This window comes from Gavialis gangeticus, unplaced genomic scaffold, assembly GCF_001723915.1.
Source record: "Gavialis gangeticus isolate Ggan-Ray unplaced genomic scaffold, GavGan_comp1, whole genome shotgun sequence".
Classification (NCBI taxonomy): Eukaryota; Metazoa; Chordata; order Crocodylia; family Gavialidae; genus Gavialis; species Gavialis gangeticus.
Genome location: NW_017729025.1, coordinates 37,487,978 through 37,514,064, shown reverse-complemented (window position 1 = coordinate 37,514,064; position 26,087 = coordinate 37,487,978). Strand labels below are relative to the sequence as shown.

At 45.3% G+C, this 26,087-nt stretch overlaps 1 protein-coding gene across 3 annotated transcripts in view; it reads left to right on the top strand.

The window, feature by feature from the left end:
• The window catches only part of RIN3 (Ras and Rab interactor 3), a 152,383-nt gene that overhangs the window by 124,650 nt on the left and 1,646 nt on the right, over positions 1-26,087 (top strand). Inside the window, exons 8-11 of one of the 3 annotated variants that reach the window (XM_019518642.1) lie at positions 6,069-6,200; positions 11,533-11,696; positions 16,257-16,290; positions 19,651-19,804. In XM_019518642.1, coding sequence (XP_019374187.1) covers positions 6,069-6,200; positions 11,533-11,696; positions 16,257-16,290; positions 19,651-19,715 — 395 coding nt within the window. In that variant the 3' untranslated portion in view covers positions 19,716-19,804. Of the gene's footprint in view, positions 1-6,068; positions 6,201-11,532; positions 11,697-16,256; positions 16,291-19,650; positions 20,991-26,087 lie in introns of those variants that run through there. The other 2 variants (XM_019518641.1, XM_019518643.1) reach the window with 2 other exon arrangements.

Sequence of the window (26,087 nt, the reverse complement as noted above, 5' to 3'; positions counted from 1 at the left end):
CCTTCCCGGCGCTGACGGTAGTTTTGCTTTTCATTTCCCAGGTGCTTGGCATCACCATCCTCAATAAGGTAAATGTTCAATGACCCCACCTCTGCTCATGCACTTCCCAGCCCCTAACTCCTCCCTGTGCCAAAAGACAAAAAATAGCTACCTCTGGCAAAAATAACATCTTATTATATAGTGGATTGCACTACTTGCTGTAATAACTCACTTGGCTGCCCAAGCTACTTCTCCAACGTATGTTAATTCAGAGACTAAGTCGGGCCTGAGAAACTTAAATTCTCAGGACAACATTTAGGTGTCAAGAGCTTTCACCCGATCTTTCAAAACCATCAGTTTCCTGAAAGGTTTTGAGGTACAGATCTACATCAGCTCAGGTTCATTAACAGGTTTTTGATGAGCATCAAGTTTACATTAAAATAGATGTGTCCTGGATATTTTAGTAGTGTCCATCTCATTACAGAGATGGACACTACTATGGATTTTGGAGAAATAGTGAATGAACTAAACAGATCAAGTGAGATACAGCAGGTTCATCACGCATACAAAGGATGGAGAGGCCAAAGATAGGGAGAACGATCATGTAGGGAATTCCCAGAGCATGGAATAAGAAAACAGTTTCTGAACAGTAAGATCTATTAGCCTGTGCAATAGTCTCCAGGGGAGGTGGCTGAAGTTTCATCATTTGAATCACTTAAAATTGGACTGTATGAAACAATGGAGAAATGTACTTCAAAGAACAACTCCACATGGACTGAGGGAGGGGCAGGCCAGCTAAACTAAATATAGTTGGCTTTTCCATCCCTAATTTGTGAAAATCCATGCTTTGTGCAGTAGGAATGACTAATGTATAGTGTGCTTCCAGGAAAAGATAATTTAATAATGAGTTTAATTAGAAACCTGATGAACATAAGTTGTCCTTTCATTCTTTTTCCCCCTACATACATAGTTCTGCAGCTGACAGTGGCTTGAGTGGCGCTACTGAACTTTTGGGCACTGAAGGCATTAGCATAAATGTTCTGTGTTGAAGCCTTTTTCTAGAATCAGTTTACACTGAACCAAAGTGGTTCTTTTATATTGTGTGCTATCACGTATTGTTTTTAAGGCAGGGGGAGGGAATAATGTTTTTTTCCTTGTGAAGTCCAGAGACCTGGAAGGCAGTGTTGTGTCAGAATTAATGTTAATCAGACCTTGGGGACCAGAGATTATCCTTTATCTCATCTGGTTGCTGCATTTGAATCAAATGCCTGTTCAAGCTCAAACAGAAGTGGTTTCCTCTGTTCTGTAAAGTGTGAGTTATGAAAACAGATTCATTCTGTTTCTGTGCATAAATAGAAAACATTAAAAAATCACCTACCTTATAGTCAGTCTTGGAAATCAAACACACTTTCAACCAAACCTGACCTGTATGTTACAGAAACTTCACATAGCTAATATACCAGCAAGTAGAAGGTGCCCATGTATGCAAAGCATGTAGCTGGGAGTGTGGGCTGCATTTTAGACCGTTGACGATATTTCTGTGTGATCACAGGTATATCATGTCCCCTTTGTGTGTGTCAGCCTCCCAAACTAAAATAATTCTGAGCTATGTCTCCCCTAAGGGAATGCTGCGAGGCTCCATTCAAGCAGGTTTACAAAATGTTATGAGACTGTTGCATGGACAGAGGATGCTATACAAGTGCAAAGTGCTATTACTGCATTAAGATGATTATCAGGCCTGCTGTACAGAAGAGCTACTGGGGGGAAACATGTATATGGATGTGTTACAGCCAAGCCCTAATTTCTTTATGGAGGCTTGGGCAGAATTCCAGTTTCTTTAAACCATGCATTTAATTAATACCAATCCCACTCAAGCACTGCAGCCTAGCCAGAGGCTGATATTGCAAGCGCTCTCCTCTGAATGTAATAGGATGGGCTTGTTGGAGAGGAGAAGGCTTATTTTAAGCCTCTTACAGATATTTATGAAACAAATATTTCCTGTCAAGCAGGTCAAATTTGGAGTAGGGCAATGCCACCTTGACCAAGTAAGCCCATTTCCTCATGCCACAGAGCCATTGCACAAGTCTTAGAGTCAGACTGAGAGCAGGATGTAATCTGCTAGTTTTTGATACAGAAGACAAGAGTTACATACAGATTTTTACAGTGAAGCGGACAAGTCAGTTCCAAGTGAAAGGAGCTAACTGGACCCTTTGCTTTAAACCAGTGCAAACTCTTCTGAACAGAGATGGGCCTCAGAAAAGCTCATATCTGGATCTGAACCTCTTCAGACATGTCATGGGTTTCTATTCAAGGTGCTGGTTCAGCCCATTCTAGAGAAGGATAAATTTAACATAGAGATGCACTGACTTTAACCACTGGTTACTTGCATTTGTCTTTGGTCTTTTTGGTCCTTCTTTGTCCATCCTGAGACTGGTCCTGCAAGATGTTGAGCAATATTGACCTTGCTGGAAGATGGGGATACCTAGCACCTGCTTGTGGCTGGATCAAGGACCAAGTTAGCAAGGGGATACAAAAATTATGACCTAGTTTTCAGTAGCACTGTCTATCTTGAGTGGATGCAGCACCTAATTGCAATGGGTCAGTCAAACCTGCCTAGTTTGAGTTCATTAATCAAAAGGCACTGTATGTAAAAGATTTCAATAATTAACACATGGAAACAGCTGGGACTGCAGAAATATTTCACGTATAATTCTTTTATCAAGTTTTAAAGTTAGAAGGTGTACAACAAGGCTTGGTTGGTACAGCAGCTAAATCGATGTATGGAAATGAGACGGGTAGCAGTGACAATAATTGACTCAAAGCCTAATTGTAAATATAAACCACATTTTATTCAATAAAACAGGAATGGAGAAATTCTGAAAGAGTCCTTGAAAAGTGTCACCCTGTGTTAATGCCAGCTGGCTCAGGGATGGATAAGTGGCCACTGAACCTTGCACTTCTAAGTCACTGGTTCAGATTTCACCCAGATTGGTAAACCAACAAGTCATCACCACCAGCTGGCTGTTGGATGAAAGGGCTGGATTGTCTTAGTGGACAAGAATTCATATCGCAACCTGGGATCCTTCTTGGGGGCACTTAGCAGAGAGGACACAGATTGGTCATGAAGAATGACCCACCCTCTCACTCTTAAAGATGGGCTTTCCAGACCAGAGAAGAGGGGGAGAGGAAGAGGCTACCGCAGTACTCTACCTTTCTAGGGTACTAAGTGTCCAGGTCTGTTAAGTCTAGCATGGGTCAGCAGCTATTTAAAAACTTAAAGCACTTGAAGGAGCAGAGGAAAAACAGCTGGGTTGACTTGTAGGTGGCTTTACAGTGGTAGAATTCTGCTGACTCCGGAGTATTACTCCAGATTACTCTGGGGTTAGCGAGATCAGACCTGGGGTTCTCCTTTTGTAGTTCTTTTGAGGCAGAACTTAAATGCAGTGCAACAACAAAAATTAAAGCAGCTGTAACGCTAGTGCATTTATATTTGTGACTAGACTGGATTTGGCACCATGGCTCCAATCAATTGAAGCTTTCAAAGAAACTGATGCTGTAGCAACACAGGAGAAATAAAACATTCATCCAGACACTAATTAAGCACTGGAGCCCTTTTACAGTACAGCTCTGAACCTGTAGTGGTATCATTAACTGCCTCTGTAGTTAAGCTAGCACTTTTAGAAAGTGTTACTCCTCCTTTCACCAAGTAGACCATCAATTCCCTTCAACGGTTTGGGCCCACTGTAAAAATCGGCCTGAATTAGAACTAGAAAAAGTGAATATAACACCCTCACCCTCTTCCACTTTAACTACACTGTCTGCTTAGCAGATACATTGTTTGCTTTATTTTAAAGTCAGATTTTTAAATTGAGAATGAGGCTTATCTTTGTTTGAATCTCTAGTGAAGTATCTTCCTCTGCCAAATGAGAACCAATGTTAACTCTGAATGACAAATAAGGAAACCTGACTCATGGCAAAGACTTGACATAAGTCAGTGGGGAACATTTGAGGAATGGGAATTTATACCATGAAAGGGTAGGCAGACTGTTTGCCAAAAGCAGGCTGGGTTCAAGTTCACTATAGTTAATGTCAGGGATAGATTTTGTCTGTGGAACCTCGACAAACGTTTCTCAAACAGACATGAACAAGTTAGATAAAGGAGAAAATGCCCATGAACATTTCAGGCAACCCTAGCGATTTCAGAATGAAATCAGAGGGTTTTGGATTGTGGAGACAGCACATACCTGCGTACCTGAAAGCTGGCTTGTTAAGCAACTTCATTGTATATATTCTGTATGGTATGAATCAAAGGAATGGCAATGGAAAAGAGATGCATATGAAACTACGTTGTAGACAGGAAATACAGGCTTCATGCTCTTCCCAGTGAATCTTGTGGAGATTCTGTGTGGATCGTATCTTGTGGCGTTTGAAATAACGATAGCATGAAATGTTTGATAGATAACCCAAAGGACGGCAGAAGGCAGGACAGGGCACGCCTATTGCTCGGAAATGTATCAGCTTTTGTAGGCATCAGATCCCAAGGAACTGTAAAGACTAAGGGCCATATCCAGTTTGGTCACTTTAGCACAGATACTTAGGTGCATGCCCGCCACCAAGAATGATTCAGTTTAACCAAATATAGATGTCTCAAATCCTTATAAAGTCAATGGGAAGATTTATCAGCCTCTGAAAAGTGACTCAAAAGGCACACAGAAGCAGCCAATCAGAAATGCTAAGTACGGGGGTGTGCTTGAACCCCCGTCTATCTCAGGAGCATAGGCTGCACATAGAGATTTCTGTTTGCTTGGGAGCCAGAATACCAAATTCTTCTGAAATAAGGTGCCTAACCTGAGTGTTGGTGATGGTTTTCACCTATTGGAGAACAGCCTAGTGGTGAACACCTTCATCCAGGATGTAGAAGACTTATGTTCCGTATTCTCCTCAGCCTCTGTGGGTTAAAGCCCATCTCCATCTTCCCAGAAGAGTGCCCTAATTACCAAGCTGTAGAATAGTCTGGGTGAGGGTGCCCCCTCCCCTTTCTGTTGAAGCTAGGCAACTGGGCAGCTGAGGATACAAATAGGTCATGGGGCCAGAGGAAAAAGGACAAAGAGAGAAGGAGCCTGATTTTGTAAACTAATGATGATGATACTCAGCTAGGAAGAAAGGCAACTCAGATTCCAGAGTTGTTTCTCTCTTTTAACCAGTGACTGCCTAATATAAAATACATCGGCACTGCTGAGAAGCAGGAATGAGATCCCAGGAGTTGTGCTCCTGCCCCTGCTCTCTCCCGACCCTCACAATGGAGGGGCTATATCTCTTGTCTACAGGGGTACCCTTCATTGTTTTATTCCTGACCCCATGATTCTTGCATTCTTGCATACAGTTTTCAGTTGTACAAACCAAGCCTTAGAACAGGTTTGATCATCAACACAATTAAAAAAAACACATTGTGTTATCATATCGGGACACTATACCTTCCCCTTGGCTCCCAACCTCCTTGGAGAATCCATTATAACTAAGCACACAGGATCTAATCTTTACCTCCTGAGGAAACACAGGAAAGCATGATTCCTGTCCCAAGAACCACCCTGTCATATCCTGTTTTCGTTATTCTCCAGGGGCCTTTCCATTGTCCACAGATAGAGAATGAGGAGGGGGCCCAAGGGAATGAAAGCTTGTAATCCATTTTGAGAGTTCTGCTGATGGTATGAACTGAAACCAAACATACTGCACTTCAGAACAGCAGCACCCTTGAGCTTCAAGCATGCAGAGCTTAATCCTCAGCAGTCCCTCAGTACCTCTTGTTTGTATTTCATAATAACCAATTTTGTATTTAGATGATCAGGAATTATGAAATGGAGCCTGCTAGAAATTTTGTTCTTGACTTTTTTATTAGTTTTTCTGCTTGATTATATAATTTTCAAATTCTTAACCTCTCTTCATTGGCATCTTTCAGCTGTTAGCCTGTCAGTTGGTATAACCCATAGGAAACTTCCCACATAGTTATTAATAAGCCACCACTTCTGCATTAGGACTGTTACCTTACTGTGAGGCGTGTTGATACCCATATGTGTTACTCTTTGTTTCAGGGAAGCCTTATGGTGCAGATGACTTCCTGCCAGTGCTAATGTATGTTCTGGCTCGCAGCAACCTTACTGAAGTGCTTCTGAATGTGGAGTATGTGATGGAGCTCATGGACCCAGCCCTGCAGCTGGGGGAAGGTATGAAAGAGCCATCACGCATCTGGAAAGCTCTCTTTTTTAAAAAATGTACTTCTTTTCATTTAAAAAAAAAAGGAAAAGTGAATGCTGTGTCAATAGAACACAACGGGGGCTCTGGCTAGAGTTAGGGATGGCTTCTGGGTGGGCCTCCCTCGTATGCTTTGGCCAATTTTTACAAGTGGGTGCCTAAGTTAAATTCCATAATGAGTCACTAAAATGTCAATAGTGCTGAGAACCCGGATGCACCCTCTAACCTCAGTTAGAGGTGCAGGTGCCCAACTATTCTGAAAGTCAAGGCCCCAGATTGCCTAAATATGGATATCAGCGGCACCCACCCTTGAAGATCTCAGCCCAGATATTGTAAAGTAAGCAGATCTCTGTCTAAAAATAAACGTCTGTGCTATGCTCTGTCAATGCTTTCTATTGCTCTAATGAGAAAGAGTTGTGCTTCTTGAATTGTGCAGTTTGTCTTTGATTAGGCACAGTGTTCATTTCCTTTAATGTTTGTGTAATAAACTAATCCTTTTAGCAATGCTATGTAAGTGATACATACCACAATCTAAAGACAGTGAAGTATGGGTAGTAATGGATGCTGGATTTGGACATGGAGAGAATTATTACAGAATAAAATACTAAAGGGAACTATATTATTTTGTGGGATAGATAGAGATTAGACAGTTAGGTGCTAATAATGGTTGGGCCCAGTTTTTCCAAATGAAAATCAACAGATTTCTTCACCCAGTAGTTGCTGAAATAACAGCAGGTGATGCTATTTCAGTTTTGGTTTTGGTAAGCAGTGAAGTTATTACAGAAGAGTTGCTCATATAAAATAACCAGGGATCAAGCCATCCTAAATTGAGTCTGTTTAAATTAAATGGAAAGAAAAACAAAGTTAAGTCTGTGGCTGAGGCTCTTCATTTCAAAAGAACAAACATAAAGAGACTGAGCCAACTAGATCAGTGGTTCTCAACCTTTCTCCAGTCAGCGCACACTTCACTTTTCTGCATGTTGCAACATCTCCAGTTGAGAACCATGGCTGGTGCTACCTTAACTTACCTCACTGCTTCTCAACTGGATGTTCCTGCCTCCCGGTAAAGCTGCTCTGCACACCTGCTGCACAGCAAGCTTGTGAAGGGCTGTGGCACACATATGCTTCTCCTGCATTAGGGCTGTCTGATAACCCTAAAGCAGACCGAGAAGCTGGCTTGGGTGGTAGCCCTTTCTGAAAGCGGGTGCATAGGGAGTGAGGCATTAACGGTGTGGAAGAGGATTAGAATGCCATGCATAAAGAACTGAATGGCCTTGAAGATTAGAGTAATAGAAACTGGATTAAATTATTTTGAGCCACAAATATCATCCTGCTGTGAAGAAAGAAAATACAGTCCTAGGAAGTATGATGAGAAGTATTTCTAGTGTGGGTAAATGTTAATGCCCTTGTACAAAGCTTTGGTAAGATTTTATTTAGATTCTGTGTACAGTTCTGGTCACCAGTGTTCGAGAAAGATGGATTCAAACTGGAATAGGTGCAAAGAAGGGCTATCATGATGGTGAGGGGAAGAAAGAGCCTCTTATATGAGGCGAGACCAAAGGTGTTTAGTGAAGTTAAGGTTGGAAAGGGGATATGATGATAATCATTGAGGAGAGGAGAAACACCAGGGAGGAAAAGAATTACTTAAGCCAAGGAACAAATAAAGAATAAATGAGTACAAATTGGACAATAAATTTAGGCCAAAACTAGAAGAAGGTTTCTAACCATCAGAACAATTCGATTCTGGAGCTGCTTTCTTAATGGAACAGTAGCAGCAAAAAACCTAACTATTTTTAAGATGGAGCTTGAAAAGGATGTTATGATGTATTTTCCTGCAGTGGCAGAGTACTGGACTCAATAATCAGGGACCAGGAGGTCCCTTCCAGGCCTGGATTCCTATGGAGTAACATTCACTGCAGTAGTGGGATCCCTCTGAAGAAGGACAATTAAATTACTGTTGCTTTGCCTCCTGTGCCAGGAGACTGCTGTGTTGAAAACCATGTTCTGAACATATTGTCCTGATGTAAAGTGCTTCCCAGACACCATTTATGTGACCAACCATGAGAATTGTTGTGAGTTTCATTTAAAAAGAGGAAACATTACAGAGAGGTGTCAGAGCAGCCAGAATTGTATGTTGTGGAATCGCCATCTAGTGACTGTTTTGATCATCTACAACTGGAGTTTTTTATTTGAGAATGAGAGGAGATAAACTCGGAAGCTGGCAAGAAATGTTAAAATTGTGAAACAGAGGTGAGGTATTCAGTACCTCAAATCTAAGCTCCATTTTAATTTGGGGGACACAAAGTTGAAATCCTTGGATCTGAGCTTGTCCCTTAATTGTTAACTTTTGATCAGAACCAAGCTTGGATGTGGTTATGTTTCTGGCTTTGGCCATGTTCTTACATAAGGAGCTCAAAAGATTTCAATTCTGTCACATTTCATGCCTGAAACTGAACTGATTCTAGTCATGAATCCATCGTCTAAGCAAGCTCATTTTTGGCTGTCAAACGCTACCTCCTTGACCCATATCTAACTTAGGCATGTACTGGGCAAACATGGAAACAAATGCTTGTGTGTAAATTATGAACTAGCAGACTAAGAAATGCAGCTTATCCCTGCTAGAGGGGAACAAACATTTTGAGGCTAAAGAACAGATCTGGAAGTTAAAGTATCAAGGTTATTTACCCAGATTTAGAGATACTGGCTCCTTAGTACTTACTAGCAATACCAGATCTGTCCCATGGCCGGGCATCGCTGACTGTGTTGTGGTACAGTCAGGTCCCAGATGTATGGTAGCACACTGGTACACTGCATGCTCTGAAGCAAGTGCATCAGCTGCTTCACACCTTAGGCTTCTCAGGCTTCAGCCCTGGAGGGTCTCCAAGGGCACTCACACACTGAGGAAGAGAGGATTCCCTTACTCAAACTGCCAACAGTGAAGGCTGTAGGTGACTCAGGGCCACTTGCTAGAAGTCCTGTCCCAGTTTCATGAGCAGTCCAGTCTGGCAGCATGAAAGAAATGGTCCCAGCATAACCCTTCGTCACCCACTTGCCTACAGGCTACCAACTTCTATCATGTTGCAGCTGCTTTTGGTCCCTGCCAGTTAAGTGCTACTGGTAATCCCCATATAATCACAGGATCATAGGAGAGCAGGCCTGGAAGAGATCTCACAAGGTCATATAGTCCAGTCCCTTGCTCAAGGCAGAATCATCCCTGACTAAACCATCCTAGCTAAGTGTCTGTCCAACTTGCTCTTGCAAATTTTTAGGGATGGAGATTCCACGACTTCTCTAAGTAGCCGGTTCCAATGCTTGATCACTCTCATAATCAGAAAGTTCCTTCTAATCTCAAAACTAAATTTATTTTGCTGTAGCTGAGTTCATTGCTCCTATTCCTGCCCCTATAGCCCCAGATAAAAGCTCATCTACATCCTCTTTAAAAATGGTATTTGAAAGCTGTTATCAAATCCCCATTCAGTCTTCTTTTCTTCAGACTACATAATCTTAATTGTTTCAGCCTTTCCCCATAAATCATACTTCCCAGGCCCCTAATCATTTTTGTTGCTCTGAATTGGACTATTTCCAGTTTGTGCATCTCTTTCTTGAAGTGTGAGGCCCAAAACTGGACAACAGTACTCCAGGTATGGCCTTATCGGTGCTGAATTGAGCAGAAGAATCACTTCTCTTGATTTGCAAGTGACAGTGCTGTTAATACAACCTAGTATATAGCTGGCCTTTTTGCAACAAGAGCACACTGTTGGCTCTTACTCAGTTTGTACTCCACTGTAACCTCCAGGTCCTTCTCTGCAGTACTGCAACCTAGCCAATCATTCCCCAGAATGGGGTGAGCCATAAATGGCCAACCTGTGCCTGGCTGCTCACAGAGGGAGAACCCTTTGAGTAATCCTCCTCTTTTTGAGTAAGTGGGAAGGCCCGCTCCATTTCCAGCACTGGGGGCACCAGATGCGCACAAAACAAAATGCCTTAGCTTGCATTATAAGGCAAAGACTGGTGAAATTGGTTTATCTCTGGAAGAAGATCCTGTATGAGTTTACAGTGATTCTACATTTAACCTGAAGGTGTCTTTAACAACGCCACCATTGCTTTCATTCATCTATGTTATGGGGGACGTGGTCATGCCAAAAGATAGGTTGCAGATACAGGCAGACCTGGACAGGCTGGAGAGTTGGGCGGACCAGAACCAGATGAAGTTCAACACTCAGAAGTGTGAGGTGCCCCATCTCGGGGCAAACAATCCCTAACATACCTACAGGCTTGGTGGCGACAATTTGACTTGCACCATGGCCGAAAGGGACCTAGGAGTGACCATCGTGTGAACATGAGCTGGCAGTACAATGCTGTGGCCAGCAGGGCAAACAATATGCTGGCATTCATTAACTGTTGCATCTCATGCAAAACTAAGGAAGTGATACTCCCACTGTAGTCTGCACTGGTCAGACCACAGCTGGAATACTGCATCCAGTTCTGGGTGCCGCACTTCAACAAGGATGTGGAAAAACTTGAGAGGGTCCAGAGAAGAGCCACCCATATGATCAGGGACTTGCAAGACAAGCCATATGAGGAGAGGCTGAGGGACTTGGGCCTCTTCAGCCTACAGAAAAGAAGGCTGAGAGGGGACTTGGTAGAGGCTTACTGCTACATCAGGGGAGTACATCAAGAACTCACTGAACAGTTGTTCACCAGGGCACCCCTGGGAAAGACCAGTAGCAATGGATACAAACTCCTGGGAGGCCACTTCAGGCTCAATTCCAGGAAGAAAATCCTTCATGGTCAGCGTGTCCAGACTGTGGAACAAACTTCTTCCGGCGGTGGTGCAGTCACCTACCCTGGAAATCTTCAAAAGGGGACTGGACAGTCACCTCGCTGGGGTCACCTGACCCCAGTTGTCTTTTCTTGCCTAGTGCAGGGGGACTGGACTTGATGATCTACGAAGTCCCTTTCATCCCCTACCAATCTCTGAATCTACGAATCTATCTATGGGGAATGACACATGCAAGTTCAGTAGCTTCCATTACCTGCCCAGCTACATGAACCAGAATGCTGTGTACTGTGATAATTATTTATTATTTCTACTGAGGTAACATCAGGAGACTCCAACAGAAGTCAGCGCTCTGTTGTCCCCTGGTACAGGGAGATAAAACAATCCACCCTACAACACCCATAATCCAAGATATGGACAATTTGTAGATGTTAAATGAACAGGGAAGCAGAGAGGGTGGAAAGACAAATTAGCAGTAGATTCAGTTATAATGTTGCTTTGGGATCTTCTCTGTCTGTTTCTAGGTTCCTATTATTTAACCACCACCTATGGAGCCCTGGAACACATCAAGAACTATGATAAGATAACAGTGACTCGACAGCTCAGTGTGGAAGTGCAGGACTCCATTCACCGCTGGGAGAGGCGAAGAACACTCAACAAGGCCCGGGCATCCAGATCATCTGTGCAGGTAACTCCCATTAGCATGACAGACAAAGAATAAAAATGCCAATTGTGGTACAGCTGGTAGAAGAGAAGGCATGACTGAAAATAATGGCTCACTCTACATTCTGTTTATTAAGTTTGTGTGATGGGCTGCTAAAGGCAGTGGAAGATACTGAGGTTGAGCAATCACCAAAGTTACTGGCTTGCCCAAGGCTATTTTTGTTCATACTGGGATGCTGTTATAGCATCATGGAAATAGAAGGGACCTTAAGAGGTTATCTAGTATATTATTTTTCACTGAGGTTGGATCCAAGTACACCAGCCCTTCTTGATAGGTGCTTGTCTAATCTGCTTTAACAAGTCTCCATTGACGGGAATTCTACACCCTCCCTAGGGATCCCCTCATAGACAGTTTTTCTCTATGGGCCTTTGTATATGAAACAAAATTGGCTTTTAAAGCAGCTTAAATGCCCTTTTGCACTGCTTTAATGGCGTTGCTGTTTGCATTCTGGGCTGTGTATTCCACTTTAATAGTGCTGCCTTTTGCATGCTCAGTAGTATATTCCACTTTAAATGACTTTGTAACGTAGCAAGATAAAACCTGTCCGAAGAGTTTTAGTTTGCTACCTAACAAAGTGGAATGGTGCACGGGGCACTGGAAGCCAAAGTGCTCAGGGAAGCTCAGGCTTGGCGGGCTTTCAGCATCCTGTGCACTGTCCCCGCCACCTTCTCCCATCACCTTCTCCCATCACCAGCACACCCTGCTGCCTTGCTGCTCTGCCCCAGGGGCAAGGCAGCCATTCCCAGGCAGTCCCAGGTGGTGAGAAGGCAGCAGGGACTGTGCATGGGGTTCTGGAGCCTACCTGCTTCTCTCGTGGCGGTGGCTGGGCGTTGGTGGGGGGGCTAGCTGCCGGTGGCCCGAGCGCTCCCTGAGCTGCAGGGGACCCTGGTGCTTCCCTCTGCAGCAGAGGAGCCCCCCAGGCGCAGCTCAGGAGCTGTGCAACCTGGCAGCAGCTGGAGCAAGCAGGCTCAACTGAAGAAAAAAAAGTGGCAAGGAACCTGATCTTTTCTTTTCCTCCCTCCCGGGGCCTGCCTGACCTGTGTGGGAGCCCAGTGTTTCCCTCCACAGTTGCAGGGGGTACATTGCTTCCCTCTGTGGCTGCAGCGCTCCCAGGGACTGCCCAAGCCAGGTGCCATGCCAGCGGGTGGGTGCCACCTGGGAGGCACTGCCACCACAGAGTGAAGCACTGGGGTCCCCCACAGCACAGGGACCACTCAGTCCACTGGCAGCTCACCCTCCACCCCACACCATGGAAGAGGCAGATAAGCTCTAAGGATTGGGCCTCTAGACCTTGTGTACATGTGATGGGGGTTTAGTTCAGTTTAGTTCTCCTTAAACTGAAACAGTGGAAACCATGGGTTCTTTAAAGGCCACTGTTTCAATTTAGGGAGGTCTAAACCAAACTAAACCCCCATCGTGTGTGCAAGCACCCTATAGCTACTTAAATCATCTTCGAGCATTAAGCCAAATTTTTATTGTCCCATTTCCAGGTGACATGTGGAAAAACTGATCATCAGTTTCTCTAACACCCTTCTACATATTAGAAGACTGATATCATTTCCTTCCACTCTGTCTTCTCTTTTCTAGACAGAACATGCTCATTTCCTTGAACTTTAACTCCTAGGTCTTGTTTTCTCAGCCTCATATCATCTGCAGTCTTTTCAGCTTGTGCACATCTTTCCTAGTCGGATACCAAACCATTGACAACTACTGGTAGAGTACAGGTTTTCAACAAGTTAGGCGCTCACTTTATGGTAATTCTATCTACGATATATTTTCCTAATTTACTTATTAAACTGTCATATGAGATGGTGTCAAAAGCCTAACTAAACTCAAGCTATATTATGCTTTTCTCCTTTGACAGTTATCTGGTCAATGAAAGAATTTAGATTGTTTTAACATAATTTGTAGGGCTGTGCAAGGTTTCAGTCCCTGATTCAATTCGGTGGAGATTCAGCCCAATTCGGTGGCTGAATCTCCGAATCCAAATCAAATCAGAGGAACCTTTAATTTTTCCAAATCAAATTGGAACGCTCTGAATTGAGTCAGAAAGATTCGGCAATTCAGACATAGATACAGCTTTAAATGTTTTTTCTACATACCTCTAGGTAGCTGATGGCTTGTGAATGCTGCGATGCTGAGGTGCATGGAGCGTCCCACAGAAGCGCAAGGGAGCTCCCCAGCGCGCTCAGCAGCAGACCCAGAAGTGGACCAGAAGCACTTCCGGTCCTCTTCTGGGTCCACCAGAGAGCACGTGGTGGGCCCGCCCCATCCCCTCGGCTCGGCGACTGGTGTCTCCTGGGTCTGGGGGGGGCACCCAGAATCCCCCCTGCGGCTGATCACTGATCCAGGGGGGGCACCTGAACACTCCTTGGCGGACCAGTCCACTTCCGGGTTTACCGGACAGCATGCTGCCCCTGCCCCCCGCACACTCCTGTGGGATGCTCCATTTGCCCTAGCATCGCAGCATTCACGAGCCATGCTGGTACCTCAAGGTACGTAGAAAAAACATTTAAAGCTGTGTCTATGTCTGAATCGCTGATTCTCCAAATCAGCATTGAATCTTCAGATTCAGATTTGACTGAATTGAATCAGGGATACTGATCCAAATCAACGAATCAAATCGCTGTCCCTGATTCAGGCCAAATCTGAATCCGAATCAAATAGGGTCCACTTTGCATACCCCTAATCATTTGTTCTTGATGATTCCATGTTAGCTGTTTGTATCACTTCAGTATTCCCTAGCTTCTTATCAGTTGTTTCAGAATTTGTCCCAGTATTTTTCGGGTTGTCAGGTTTTTTTCTAGGTCTGCAATTCCCCACATCCTCCTTTTTCCTCTTCTTAAATATTACGTTGGCCCTTCTCCAGGCCTCTGGGATCTCCTCTATAGGCAAGGGTTCAGAAATAACTTTAGCTAATTCCTTGAGTATTCTAAGATGAATGTTATCACCCTATTTACTTTGCTAACCTGTTCTTTCCCTATTCTAGCCTTCACTCCTATTCCCTAGTTAAAATTGATCTGGTTAAGTATCCAGTCACAGCTTTATTGGTGAAAATTGAAGCAAAGAAGGCATTGGGTACATCAATCTTGCCTGTATCATCCATTACTTTCTTTTCTTCCTTGATAAGTAATGGACAAATATCTTTCTTCATCTTCTCCTTACTTCTAATCCAGGGCTATCCAACAGGCAGCCTATAGGTTGCATGTGGCCCCTAAAGCGCCTGGGCGCCCAGTCCAGGGGACAATGCGTTACTGTTGACAGGGCCAAGGCAGTCGGGGGTGGCGGGGGAATCAAAAACCCTCTGTGTCATGCCAGCATGTTACAGCGTGGGGAGGGGCACATGGGACAGTATGTAGAGCTTGGGAGCTCTGGCCCTGGAACTCATGGGGGGAACATGCTGATTGGTATGGTGGGGGGACACATGGCACAGTGTGCCAGGGTGCGGGGTCACTGACATGGTGGGGGGCACCTGTGTTCAGCCCTTGTGGGATGTTACGAAGGGGTCCCTGGCCACTCAGAAGCTGGACAGCCATGTTCTAATTCAATTTTAGAACCTTTTCCCATTGCCTCTTATGGCCCTCACTAGTTGTAACTTGTTTTGTGCATAAGTCTTCTGGATTTGGTGCCTTCACACTCACGCTCTGCCTGCATACTCATCTGTGTTTCTACTTTTTGTTTCTTCCCTTTATAGTTTTCTGGTCATGAAAGAGCTGCCGATGCAGTCATAATGGCTTCTTCCTATAGGTTGCATCTTTCCTCTGCATTGGGATATTTCCATTGTGCTTTTAATAATAGTCTCTTTCCGTTACTCCTTTATCTCTTAGATTATCATCCCCTAAAATGCCAGTTCTCCAAGTGTTCAAGCCAGCTTTTTAGAAGTCAGTTATCCTTGTTCTGCTGCTTTCATTCCTTCTATTCCTTCTGTAGGGAACTCTCTCATTTTGGAATCACTTAAACCCAAATTACCTTGTACCTTTAGCTTTTCAGGTAGTTAATAAAAATCAAACAGAATGTAGCTGTTACCATTGACACATCCTTTGCTGCCCCAAACAAAAAGTTGCCCTCAGCATATCCCAAGAAGTTTTTGGATAGGATGTTTCTATGCTGTTTTTTCAACAGAAGTCTGGTAATTAAATTGCCATTAACATGAGGTCCTAATTTTTTAATGCCTCTGTGAGTTACTAAAAAAAAAAGTATCACCTGCCTCCTCTCCCTGATTAAACCCTGTGGCCTCACCCCTGATTTTTCCCTTTTTACCTTAATGTTGAGACATTCAAACAAGTCTGCTTCTTATCTCTTCCTTCTCCTTATATCATTAAGCAGCAGGTTTATATCAGCTGTGGCTTAAAAATGTTACTAGATAAGATAGTTGTCTCTGTCCACCTGCTATGGGGAAAAGTGTACACATCACAATAAACACTCTCAGAGTTGATACAAGTTAGCATCCATGTTGTTGGTCAAGGATTAAGAGGCTGGGGATGACAAAAGGACAGAAAGACTAAGTTGCCTTCTTCTTCCTAGATGTGTTTCCAGGACATTTCAGCAGTTTTCATGGGTAAGAAAACTTCTAGAGTTGCTTCCTGTCTTGTATTCCTAGATAAATGTCCTGTCAGCCCAGGACATTCCACAAGCACTGAATGAATGTTCATAGCTGTTTGCAATACTCTGTGTTCAACCACAAGGTGGCAGCAAAGATCCTTTTGCTCAGGCTTTATGACTTCTTGACAGACTGTCTACACGTGCCATTAGTGCACAGCAATAAACTGCAGAGCTTATTGCTCCACAGTTTATTGCTTCTGGGAAGCTCCTAGGCACACCGCTTACACATGTGCCCTGACTGTAGCACTTTGAGACAGGTCACAGGCTGGCAGGGGGCCTGGGGGTTCAGCCTGCCAGCCTGGGGCTGCTCCAGCTAGGCTCAGTGTGGTGCAGAGGGGCTAGCTGGGGCACAACGGTGCTTCAGTATGGGGCTAGCTGTCAGGCAGCCCCTACACTGAAGCACCCTTGTGCCCCAGCCAGCTAGGTTGGCATCTACACATGTGATGCTGCGCACGAAAATAAATTCTGCAGCAGGGTAGGACTTGTATTTACAAGAACTAGCCTGCTGCAGAGTTAGTTTGGTGCTCCCTAATAGGGCTGCACATGTAGACACTGAGAATTTAATGCACAGTTAATTAGTCATCTGCGAGTAAATGTCTCGTGTAGACGTGCCCACAGTGACTTATCCAGCATGCACAAGGGAGCACTTAATGGATGTGGAGAATATGTTCCTCATACTTCCCTCCAGTGTGTAGGTCTGCTTGGCTCAAGCAATGCAGATGTTAACAAGTACTCTCCTCATCACAAACAGATCAGCTGTGTAGGCTGTCAGCCTTTTACTCTTCACTTGAGCCATTTAAATAGAAACTGGACTATTTCTAGTCCAGAGCACTACAAAATGTGCTGAAGGGAAGAGCCCCTTCCTGGCAAGGGAATGATCTAGATCAGTGGAACCCACCTCATCTTACCCCATAGGCCAGGTGAATGGCATAGGGATGGTTGGCAGGCCTGATCTGGCATGTGAGGCCACATCATCTGTCCTTCAGGGCTCCCCGCAGGTACAGAAATTTGTCAGTACGATGAGCGGTGGAAGCATTGATTGTTGCAGCTCAGGAGCCACAGCAGTTAACACTGCCACCACTCCTCCACCTCTACGTTTTCAGACCCCTGGAGAGCCTTGCAGGCTGGATGACATGGCTTCGTGAACTGGATCCAGCCCACAGGCTGTATCTTGGTCACTTATGGTCTAGATACTTTGTAGTTCTGTAGCATCTTTATCCATTCCCTTTCTAGAGTCAGGCCTCACTTTTCAGAAGTAAGATCCCTCTACCAGGTCATATGCAAAATAACCTGCAAGATTTCCCAACTTCCCCTCTTCAGTTGTGAACCAAAAAAGGCTTCCTGACCAAAAAGGCTGCATTATTTTTAATCCTTTTGGATGAAAAGGACCCCTGTGGCTGTGGGTTGCCTAGAGTTGTGACTCGAGCGTTCCCTGGGGGGTATGGAATCATTGCTCTCCTAATCCAAGTGCAATTGGAGTCCATCTCACAACAGCCGCTCTTTCAGCACCTTCCAACTGAAGAAAGAAGGGGAAGACACCATCCCATGTTGTCTCTACCTCACAGAGGTGGGAGGACTGCAATGAAGCAAGTCTTCTCCTAGTCTGGGAGACCTCTGGTTTTGAGGCAGAGCAGGACTTACTCATGCTAATCATATACCATTTTACTTCCTGTTTTGCTGGGTGGTGTACCACAGGCAAAGTGTGGGGGGGGAACTATTTCCAAGAGCACAGACTGCATCACAGGAGATATTCAACAAGGCTGTGACATGCTGAAGGACTTAAACAGATGATTCAGTTCCAACATGTGAGCAGTCCCACTGCCTTCAATGGGACTAATCACTTCTTTTAATTATTTTCTGCATCAGGGCATAACAGTGAGTATTCTTTGGGGGAGAGAGCTTGATAGCAGAGGTGTAGCAGGGCAGCTTCAGGCCTATGGCAGCCATGACGTACAGGGCAGTGCCAGATGCCTCATGCAGATTGCAGTAGCTACTTTTGTAGCCCCCCAACAAAGATGGTGTCTGTAGGTACTGCCCCAGTCACCTCCTTCAGTTATGCTATTGCAGGGTCTCCCAAACTTTGATACCTGAGGCACACTTTTTTCTGGATCAAAATTGGCATCACACTTGACTTTTACACCTGAAAGATATGTATGTATATATATGTGTGTGTGTTTTCCATGATGTATACTGTACTTACCAGAATCAAAGACAACTTTCAATTAAGATGACCACCCCCCCCCATTAGAGTCTAGACATGGGAAATTATAAATTTGTTATAATTTTCCATGTCCAAAATCTAATTATTGGAGGGTCACCTTACATTTGTCCCCCTCACTGCTGCAGTAGGAAAACTGTGGCAAGGGGCAAGCAGAGGGGAAAGCAGAGTCAGAGGAGGTGGGCAGGTGACAGGAAGGCAAATGGAGGTAAAAAGGCAGAGGAGAAAGCAGAGGGGGAAGCATAAGTGGGAAGAAAGCAGAGGAAGCAGGCAGCTTGCCCTCCTCCACTTCTGGATCCCTGCTGTCTCCCCCTATCCCCTCCACTTCCTCACCTGCCTCCCTGCCTATTCCCCTTCTGCTGCTTTCCCTACTGATGGAGAGGGAGGGTGAGCCCCAGAGTCACTCCTGCCCTGTCTACACTGCAGGGAGCACCTAGGCAGAGAGCCTGGCTCCGCTGTGGGCAGATTCCTCCTTCCCCGCCCAGCTCCTCTCTCACCTGCCTTGTCTCCCCGGATGGCTGAGAGCAGGAGCACTCTGCATGCTCCAGAGCCAGGCTCCCTGCGTAGCTGCTCACTGCAGCGTGGGACCAGAGTAGCTCTGGAACTCCCCGGGTGCCTGCTACAGCTGCGTCTGACTGCTCCAGCTAGGAGCTGCTCTACAAGGAGCACGGCTGGCTGGAGATCATAGCAATAGGGTGCAGATTCCTCCTTCCCTGCCTGGCTCCCTGCCAAGAAGGGAATGGGAGGAGGGAGGCAGGCAGGGATGCTGATGCTGTCCTTGTCCCAACTGGGCTCCCCACACAGCTGCATCTCACAGCTTCCAGCTGTGATACTGATGCTCAGACAAAGCTTTATTTCTCCCAAGATGAACAGGAGAAAAACCTTGTGTTGGAATCGAGTAAATACAGTAACACATTCCATTCCCCTGCCGGAGTAAATCATACCAAAATCCTACCACTGAAACATCCCTGACTCTAGGGAAGTCTGAATTTGGACTGAACTTTGCTCCCTGGGCCCGTGTCTAGTATGCTGTCATCACTGGTATCTCCTAAAGTCAGAGCCTCAGTAGCTAGATCTCCCGCTTGTTTGTCTTGGCAGGATTTCATCTCCATCTCTTTTATGGAGCCCGAGTCCCAGACAAGGACATTGGCCTCGCGGAATGACACGACGACGCTGCAGCTAGGCCAGCAATGTGCTGAGAAGTTTGAGGTATCAGATCCCCAGGACTATGGGCTCTTTGTTGAGGTGGACAACAGATGCCTGCAGCTCGCTGACGATGCCTTCCCTCATCACATAAAATCCTACTTGCTGAAATTTGAACCCAAGAAAGATTTCCACTTTATTTATAAAGCAAAAGCCAGTGAAGAAACCCAGGTTCTAGTCATCAAAGAGCCAGACTTTTTATAGTGGGAGAACTCTTGTACTGTGTGTGGAGGTATCTCTGAAGAACTGAGACAGGTTATCTCATGAGAGCTTCTGTCACTAACATCAGAGGCTACTGGGGGCTCAGCCTTTTAGCAGGGGAGGGCAGGATGGCAGGATGCTAAGTGTAGATGCTGTCTGATTCCAGGGCATTTCTCAGGAGAATTCAGCTGCAGAAGTAAATGCAGCTTTCATGGGAATCTTCATACTTAAACTTGAAGTGTTAAACCTCAAAACCTCTGTATGCCAATAGATAAACTCTGCATATCATAAGTAGCCAATGGAGCTTTATGCCAGTTGCTCCTGAGTTTCTACAGTAGGGTGAACAATTGTCCCATAGCGACCTCCATGCAGAGTGCCTGTACAAGGCTTGTGCATACATTAAGCCCTATTTTTAGGGCTTAACTGGTGCCTGTGCCCAGTGCTGGCTCATTGGACGAGGCTGAATTGAATAAATTCTGAGCCATGGCTGATATATTCAGTGGCATAGGATTGTGCTATGCAGCAAAACTCCATACATACCTTGGCATCTCACACATGTGAAATATAGGCAACAAAAGAACATGCACGCTAATACTGTACATGCACTTGTAAACCCTTCTATACAGTACTTTCACTGAAAAAATGGAATTTATGCATTTCCACTGGTGCATATTTGCAGATTGAATAATGTCTCTCTCCTATTAGATGTACAGTAGTTTTAATTACACCTGTTGTATGATAATGTCCAGCTAAATGTATTTATTTCCACTTATGATATGTTATAATCACTGCAAAATAACATTTTAGTTGTGGAGAACTTTATAGCATAAAAAGGTTCAAGTGAAAAGCAAGGCCCAACACAGGAGGCTCTGTTTTATATCAAATGGATCTGTGAAGGGGCTTAAGTTCAAAGAAGTTAAAAAAAATACCTTTCTCTTTTTACCCAGTATTGGATGCTTCTCTTCCATGATCTAATCATATCATCAGGCCATGCTGTATTATAACATGAGTAAATCCATACTGTTACAAACTGAGCTTGCCAATGCTCCTTCTGCTCTCTCCAGTTCTCTATTCAGGGGCTCAGAGCCTACCATTGAAATCTCACTGCAGACTTGATTTCCCATAAGAACATCCCAGTACAAAAGCACATGTCTGCCCTAACCTCAGGCAGGTTTTCTGCCTCCTCAGTGAAGAATGAAAATGGCAGTCATCGATTTAAATGCAGGCTTGAATCCATCATTGGCCTGATTTCACAGTCTTTAGTCAGGCAAAGTTCCCCTTGATGTTAATGTTCTTACAGGAACCAGTTCTCCCTAGGCAAGATGCATCTAACTTCCATTATAGCAGGAGTATCTGATCCACAGGACCAGACCAAGTGACAGAAAACCCCGCCACAAAGTTATGGTTAGAAAAGGGGTCATTGTGCAAGATGCAAGTGATTTCATTCAACTTACTGCCAGCTTCAACTCGCATATAAATGTTTGGAGGGGCAGGAGGATTGGCCTGGGTTCCACAATTCCTACCACATTTTTATATATACTTTCAAGGGGCCCCTGCCTTGTATTGGAATCACCAAGTATAAAAGGAAATGAGGATGGTCCTGCTCCCTGGGGCTGGGAATGTTTACTCCTCTCTCTCTTCACCCCTGCTGCATTGTTTAAACTAAATACTTTTGACTCCTTTGTGAAGTGCCTCAGCCAAACTTGCATCAAAAAACTGATGATACCATTGAACTTGTTATTGTCTATTCTGTTGAGTCTTGAGTTTGTGTTGTTGAGAGAAGGCAAGCTATTCTGGACAAATGAGGAACCGAGAATACATCAAATCCATCGCGTGCAGGACTGGTCTGTTCTTTGTAATGCATCAAGGTCTGCCCCAAGGTCTGTGACTCATATGCCATCCCACTCATGTTATGCAATTAGCTGACACCCTCCATTTCTGAAAGGAAGTGTGTATACATAAATTGTGATATCCCTTGGGATCCTTCAGTTTCAAAGGTGCTGCATACCTAGTGATATGTAGCGTGCAGACTTTGGTCCGCTCCATGTGTGAAATACAAGATATCTGTGCAATGACAGGGTGACTGAATTTCAGGTACTCACTGTGCAGTGGGGAAATGAAATCCGTCTGCCACCCATGGGAGGTTGTGCCCTCTGCAACTGATACTTCCACCTTTGACTGGAATCCAAGCTACTGCCCTTCTGATTTCTCCTGGATGGGGATTCCTACCCTGGGATTATGCATGTATACGAACACTCAGTCACTGTAGCTTGTGGAGGCAGGTAAACCACTGAGAGCAAAATATTGTTTCTTTTAATGATAGTTTTGGCACTATATAGCCATTGGCATACACTTGTTTCATTTATCCAGAAGAGCCCCCAAACAGTTTGCATACTCCTTGCAGGTGCTAGAGCTGAGAATAATTGCTTGCTACAACCAACAGCAGACAGATAACTGACAGAAAACCATGCAAAAGAGCTTTATGGATCTGTGTCTCATTTTCAGTCTAACCATCTTTTGGGATTAATAATGTCCAGACATGTCCTCATCTGCCTAGCTCACAGGACCTCATGGGACTCCATCTTGCTCCTGAAACAGTAAACTGCTTCACACTGGGCGTGTTTACATGAGACGTTTACTGCACAGTAGCCTAATAACACTGCAAAGTAGCATGCCAGTCAAAAACCACGCTAATACACTAGTTCATTGTTATTAGGCTACTGCGCAGTAAGCATCACAAAAAACCATGTGCCAGCACTGCTGCACGGTAACTGTAGTTACTGTGCTTTTAGTTAGTACTTCATTAAGCAGCTGGGGGGCACAGCTGTGCTGGCAGTGGCAGGAGCCCAGCAGCAGGGAGCAGGGAGCTCCTGCAGACACCACTGGCACTGGCGGCAGGGGGGTGAGCACCGACCACGGGTCAGCGACCACTTGCAGGCACCGCTGGCAGCATTGACCAGGAGCAATCAGGGGCTGCCCGCAGATGCCACTGGTGGTGCCAGGGGCAGGGTGACAAGCAGCAACCACCCATAGGCGCCCCTAACAGTATCAGCAGTGCCTTTTTGCACGGGATACACCGCCAAGTGTAGTGGGGTGCACGTGCACCCACATGCTCCCCCTACGCTTCATCTCTGGCACATTAATGAACATGTAGATGTGGCCACTGGGCACTTCCACACATGCATTTAACCAGAAGCAATAAACTCCAGAGCTTACTCAACCCTTCAGTAAATGTCTTGTGTAGATGTGCCCACTGGGAACAATTAGCTCTGCAGCAGTGGACTAATTAGCTTCACAATAAACACTGCATGTCTACACATGCAGCCTTATCAGGCTGGGGTAAACTAATTAACTCCACAGCAGGGTTTTGCAGCCTGGTACCAGGACTTGTAAATGCAGAACACCTGGACACATGCCCATGCTAATTAGCATGTGTCAGAGCAGACTTGATTAACTGAGTTTGCAGGAGTGTGCTAAGTAACACTCTTCAGCAGCCTCAGCGTCTCGTGTATTCAGCGTCCCTGTGCTTCAAAATGGCAGCAGTAGCACTCTAACTAAAGCTCATCAAACAAGCTTTAGTTAAAGCACCCTGGCTGCCATTTTGAAGTGTGGGACACTGAATACATGAAATGCTATGGGCGCATTAATTAAAGCAGCTCCTGAGAACTGCTCCAATTAAAGCACCCCCCCAACCCCAGATCATGTGTAGAGACTCCCCCAAGTCCTTTTCTGCTGCAGAGATTTTTAGTCTGCAGCAACACATGCATAGACACTGCCCTGGCAGGCTGGTGGCATGAGGGTGTTTCAGTAAGGAGGCTGCCTGCTGGCTGGCCCCACACTGAAGCACCCTTATGCCCCAGCCAGCCCCTACAGCATGTTGAGCCAGGGGGAGCAGCTCCAGGCTGGCAGGCTGACCCACCAGACCCCCTTTCAGCTTGGAGCCAGTTCAATATGCCTCAGTCCTAGGCACACGTTCAAATGGTGCACCCAGGAGTGATAAACCTTGGAGCAATAAGCTCCAGAGTTTATTGCTTCGCATTAATTGCATGTGTAGATGCACCCACTCAATACATTCATATTGGGAAGATTTAAAGTCTAGATTTAACTTGCTAGGCATCTGAGTCTGAAATGTGTGTATTTCTTACCAAATGCTAAATCTGCTAAGTCCCCTTCTTCATCAGGCTGCTGGGATGTTCCAGGTTTCTGGAGCAATACAGTGTACACTCAGTCTTCGAAAGACTAAAAAACAGAATTATTTGAATTGAAGTGCAAACTCCCGCCAGACATCCCAATCTGAAATTATTTCTGCTGCTTTACAATTACTGGTGAGATCTAAATGCATTCCCAATCAGTTCAATTCTTAACATACTCTTATGCTTAGATGGCATGAATTCAAGCTGTCATGCAGCACAAGATAGCACAAAAGAGTACATGAGGGCTGTCATAAATGACCTTGTATCTTTCTGTCGGTTCCTATACTTGGTCCTCTTCTGTAACAGGCACTGGGGAATCCCAAAGGGAAAAACTGTTGTGTTCCAAAGCCCTTAACCTGATCAGGGTATCTTTACCCTGCCAAATTCATGGTTAATGAGGTTAACATAAATCCCATGGGGATCAAGATAAAATGAAAAAGTACAGGTAGAAAAGTAGGACAGGTTCCACTTGGGGACGGATAGAGGAGAATAGCCAGACTTCATACTTATTAGGTAAGGGAAACAGTACATGTTTCCTTATTGAACTGAGGAGACCTCCTCTTCATTGGAGGGACCTAGGAAATCAGTGTCCACATGGGACTTTGGAGTTGGAGGGATGGGTTATGTGAGATGTTCTGTGACAGTTGTGGAAACCAGGCCCATACTATTACCAGACTAGAGATGTTGAGATTTTCCAACTGAATTGCCTCAAATTTAACACAAAGGTCATGATTGCAAGATGTAAGTAGTGCTTTTGGAAGCCTACCTGGAGGCTCTTTAAAGGGGCCTAAGTTTTCAGGAAGCTGTGAACAGCTGTGCCCTAAAAAAATCAGGTCTCTAACCAATCCCAAGTCAAGTGTTCAAAAATTGATGTTACTTTTCAGAATCTTGGCCTAAAATGCTATTTAGCTATGTAAATTCCTGGCTTGATTTTTAGAGGTCACCATATCTCCTATTGAAACCAATGTCAGGCTATTTATTCTCAGGGGTAGGGCTACTATGGACTTGCTTGTGGGTCAAACTGGATTCTAAGATCTTTGGGAGGTAATTCTCTCATGTCTGTGTAGGGCACGTGGATCATTTGATGGCACTATAAAAGATAAAAACCACACAGCAAGCCATACTACAAGATCTGGGGAGATGATCTGAGAGGGATCATCAGGATCCCCAGCCTCTACTTCAGATCTTCCAAAAATAAATCTGTCATCCTAAGATAAACATGAACTCTTGCTGCCCCACTGCTTTGGTTTTGATGTCCCAAATGTCCCGTGTTGGCAGTAAATCAGTTTAAGGGCTTGTCTGCACTGGAAATTTACCGAAGTATCTATTCCAGAATAGTGAGGCCTGAAGCTAGTTCACCATGAAACCCTGTGTGGGGTCTTACTCTGGCATTGAATGACTTTTATTTTTGCGGGAGGAGGGTCTCGGATGATGCCCCAGCCCCCTGGTGGTACGGCTGGAGCAGAGCTGAGCAGAGCCCATGAGCGGAGGGGGGACAGGACAGATGTGGGCTGCCCGCTGTGGGCTCAGGGCTCCCTGTCCTGCTGTCCTTCCTCTGGGAGCCCCACACCACCACGGTGAAGTTTCCCCTGTCCACCCAGCAGCAGTGTGGAGCACATCTCCATGCCACTGCCCTCACTGCTGCCAGGTGGGCAAGTGGTGGCTCGCCATAGCAGTGCCACGAGCACAGGGAGCCTGGGGGAAGGGCAGCAGGGCAGGGAGCCTGGCAGCAGGCAGCCTCCATCCTCCCCCACCCTGTGCACAGATCTGGGGGCCATATGCCCCCTATGCCTCCCTCCCTGGGAGTGCATGCAGCAGCAGGGAGCCACCCTCCCTGCCCCCTGGAAGAGCTGTCTATGGCTCTGTTCTGCTCCCCACCCTGGCCCTGGGCCCCATGCACTGTCTGGGTTGGGCAGTGCCCCAGGCCCATCCCCTGAC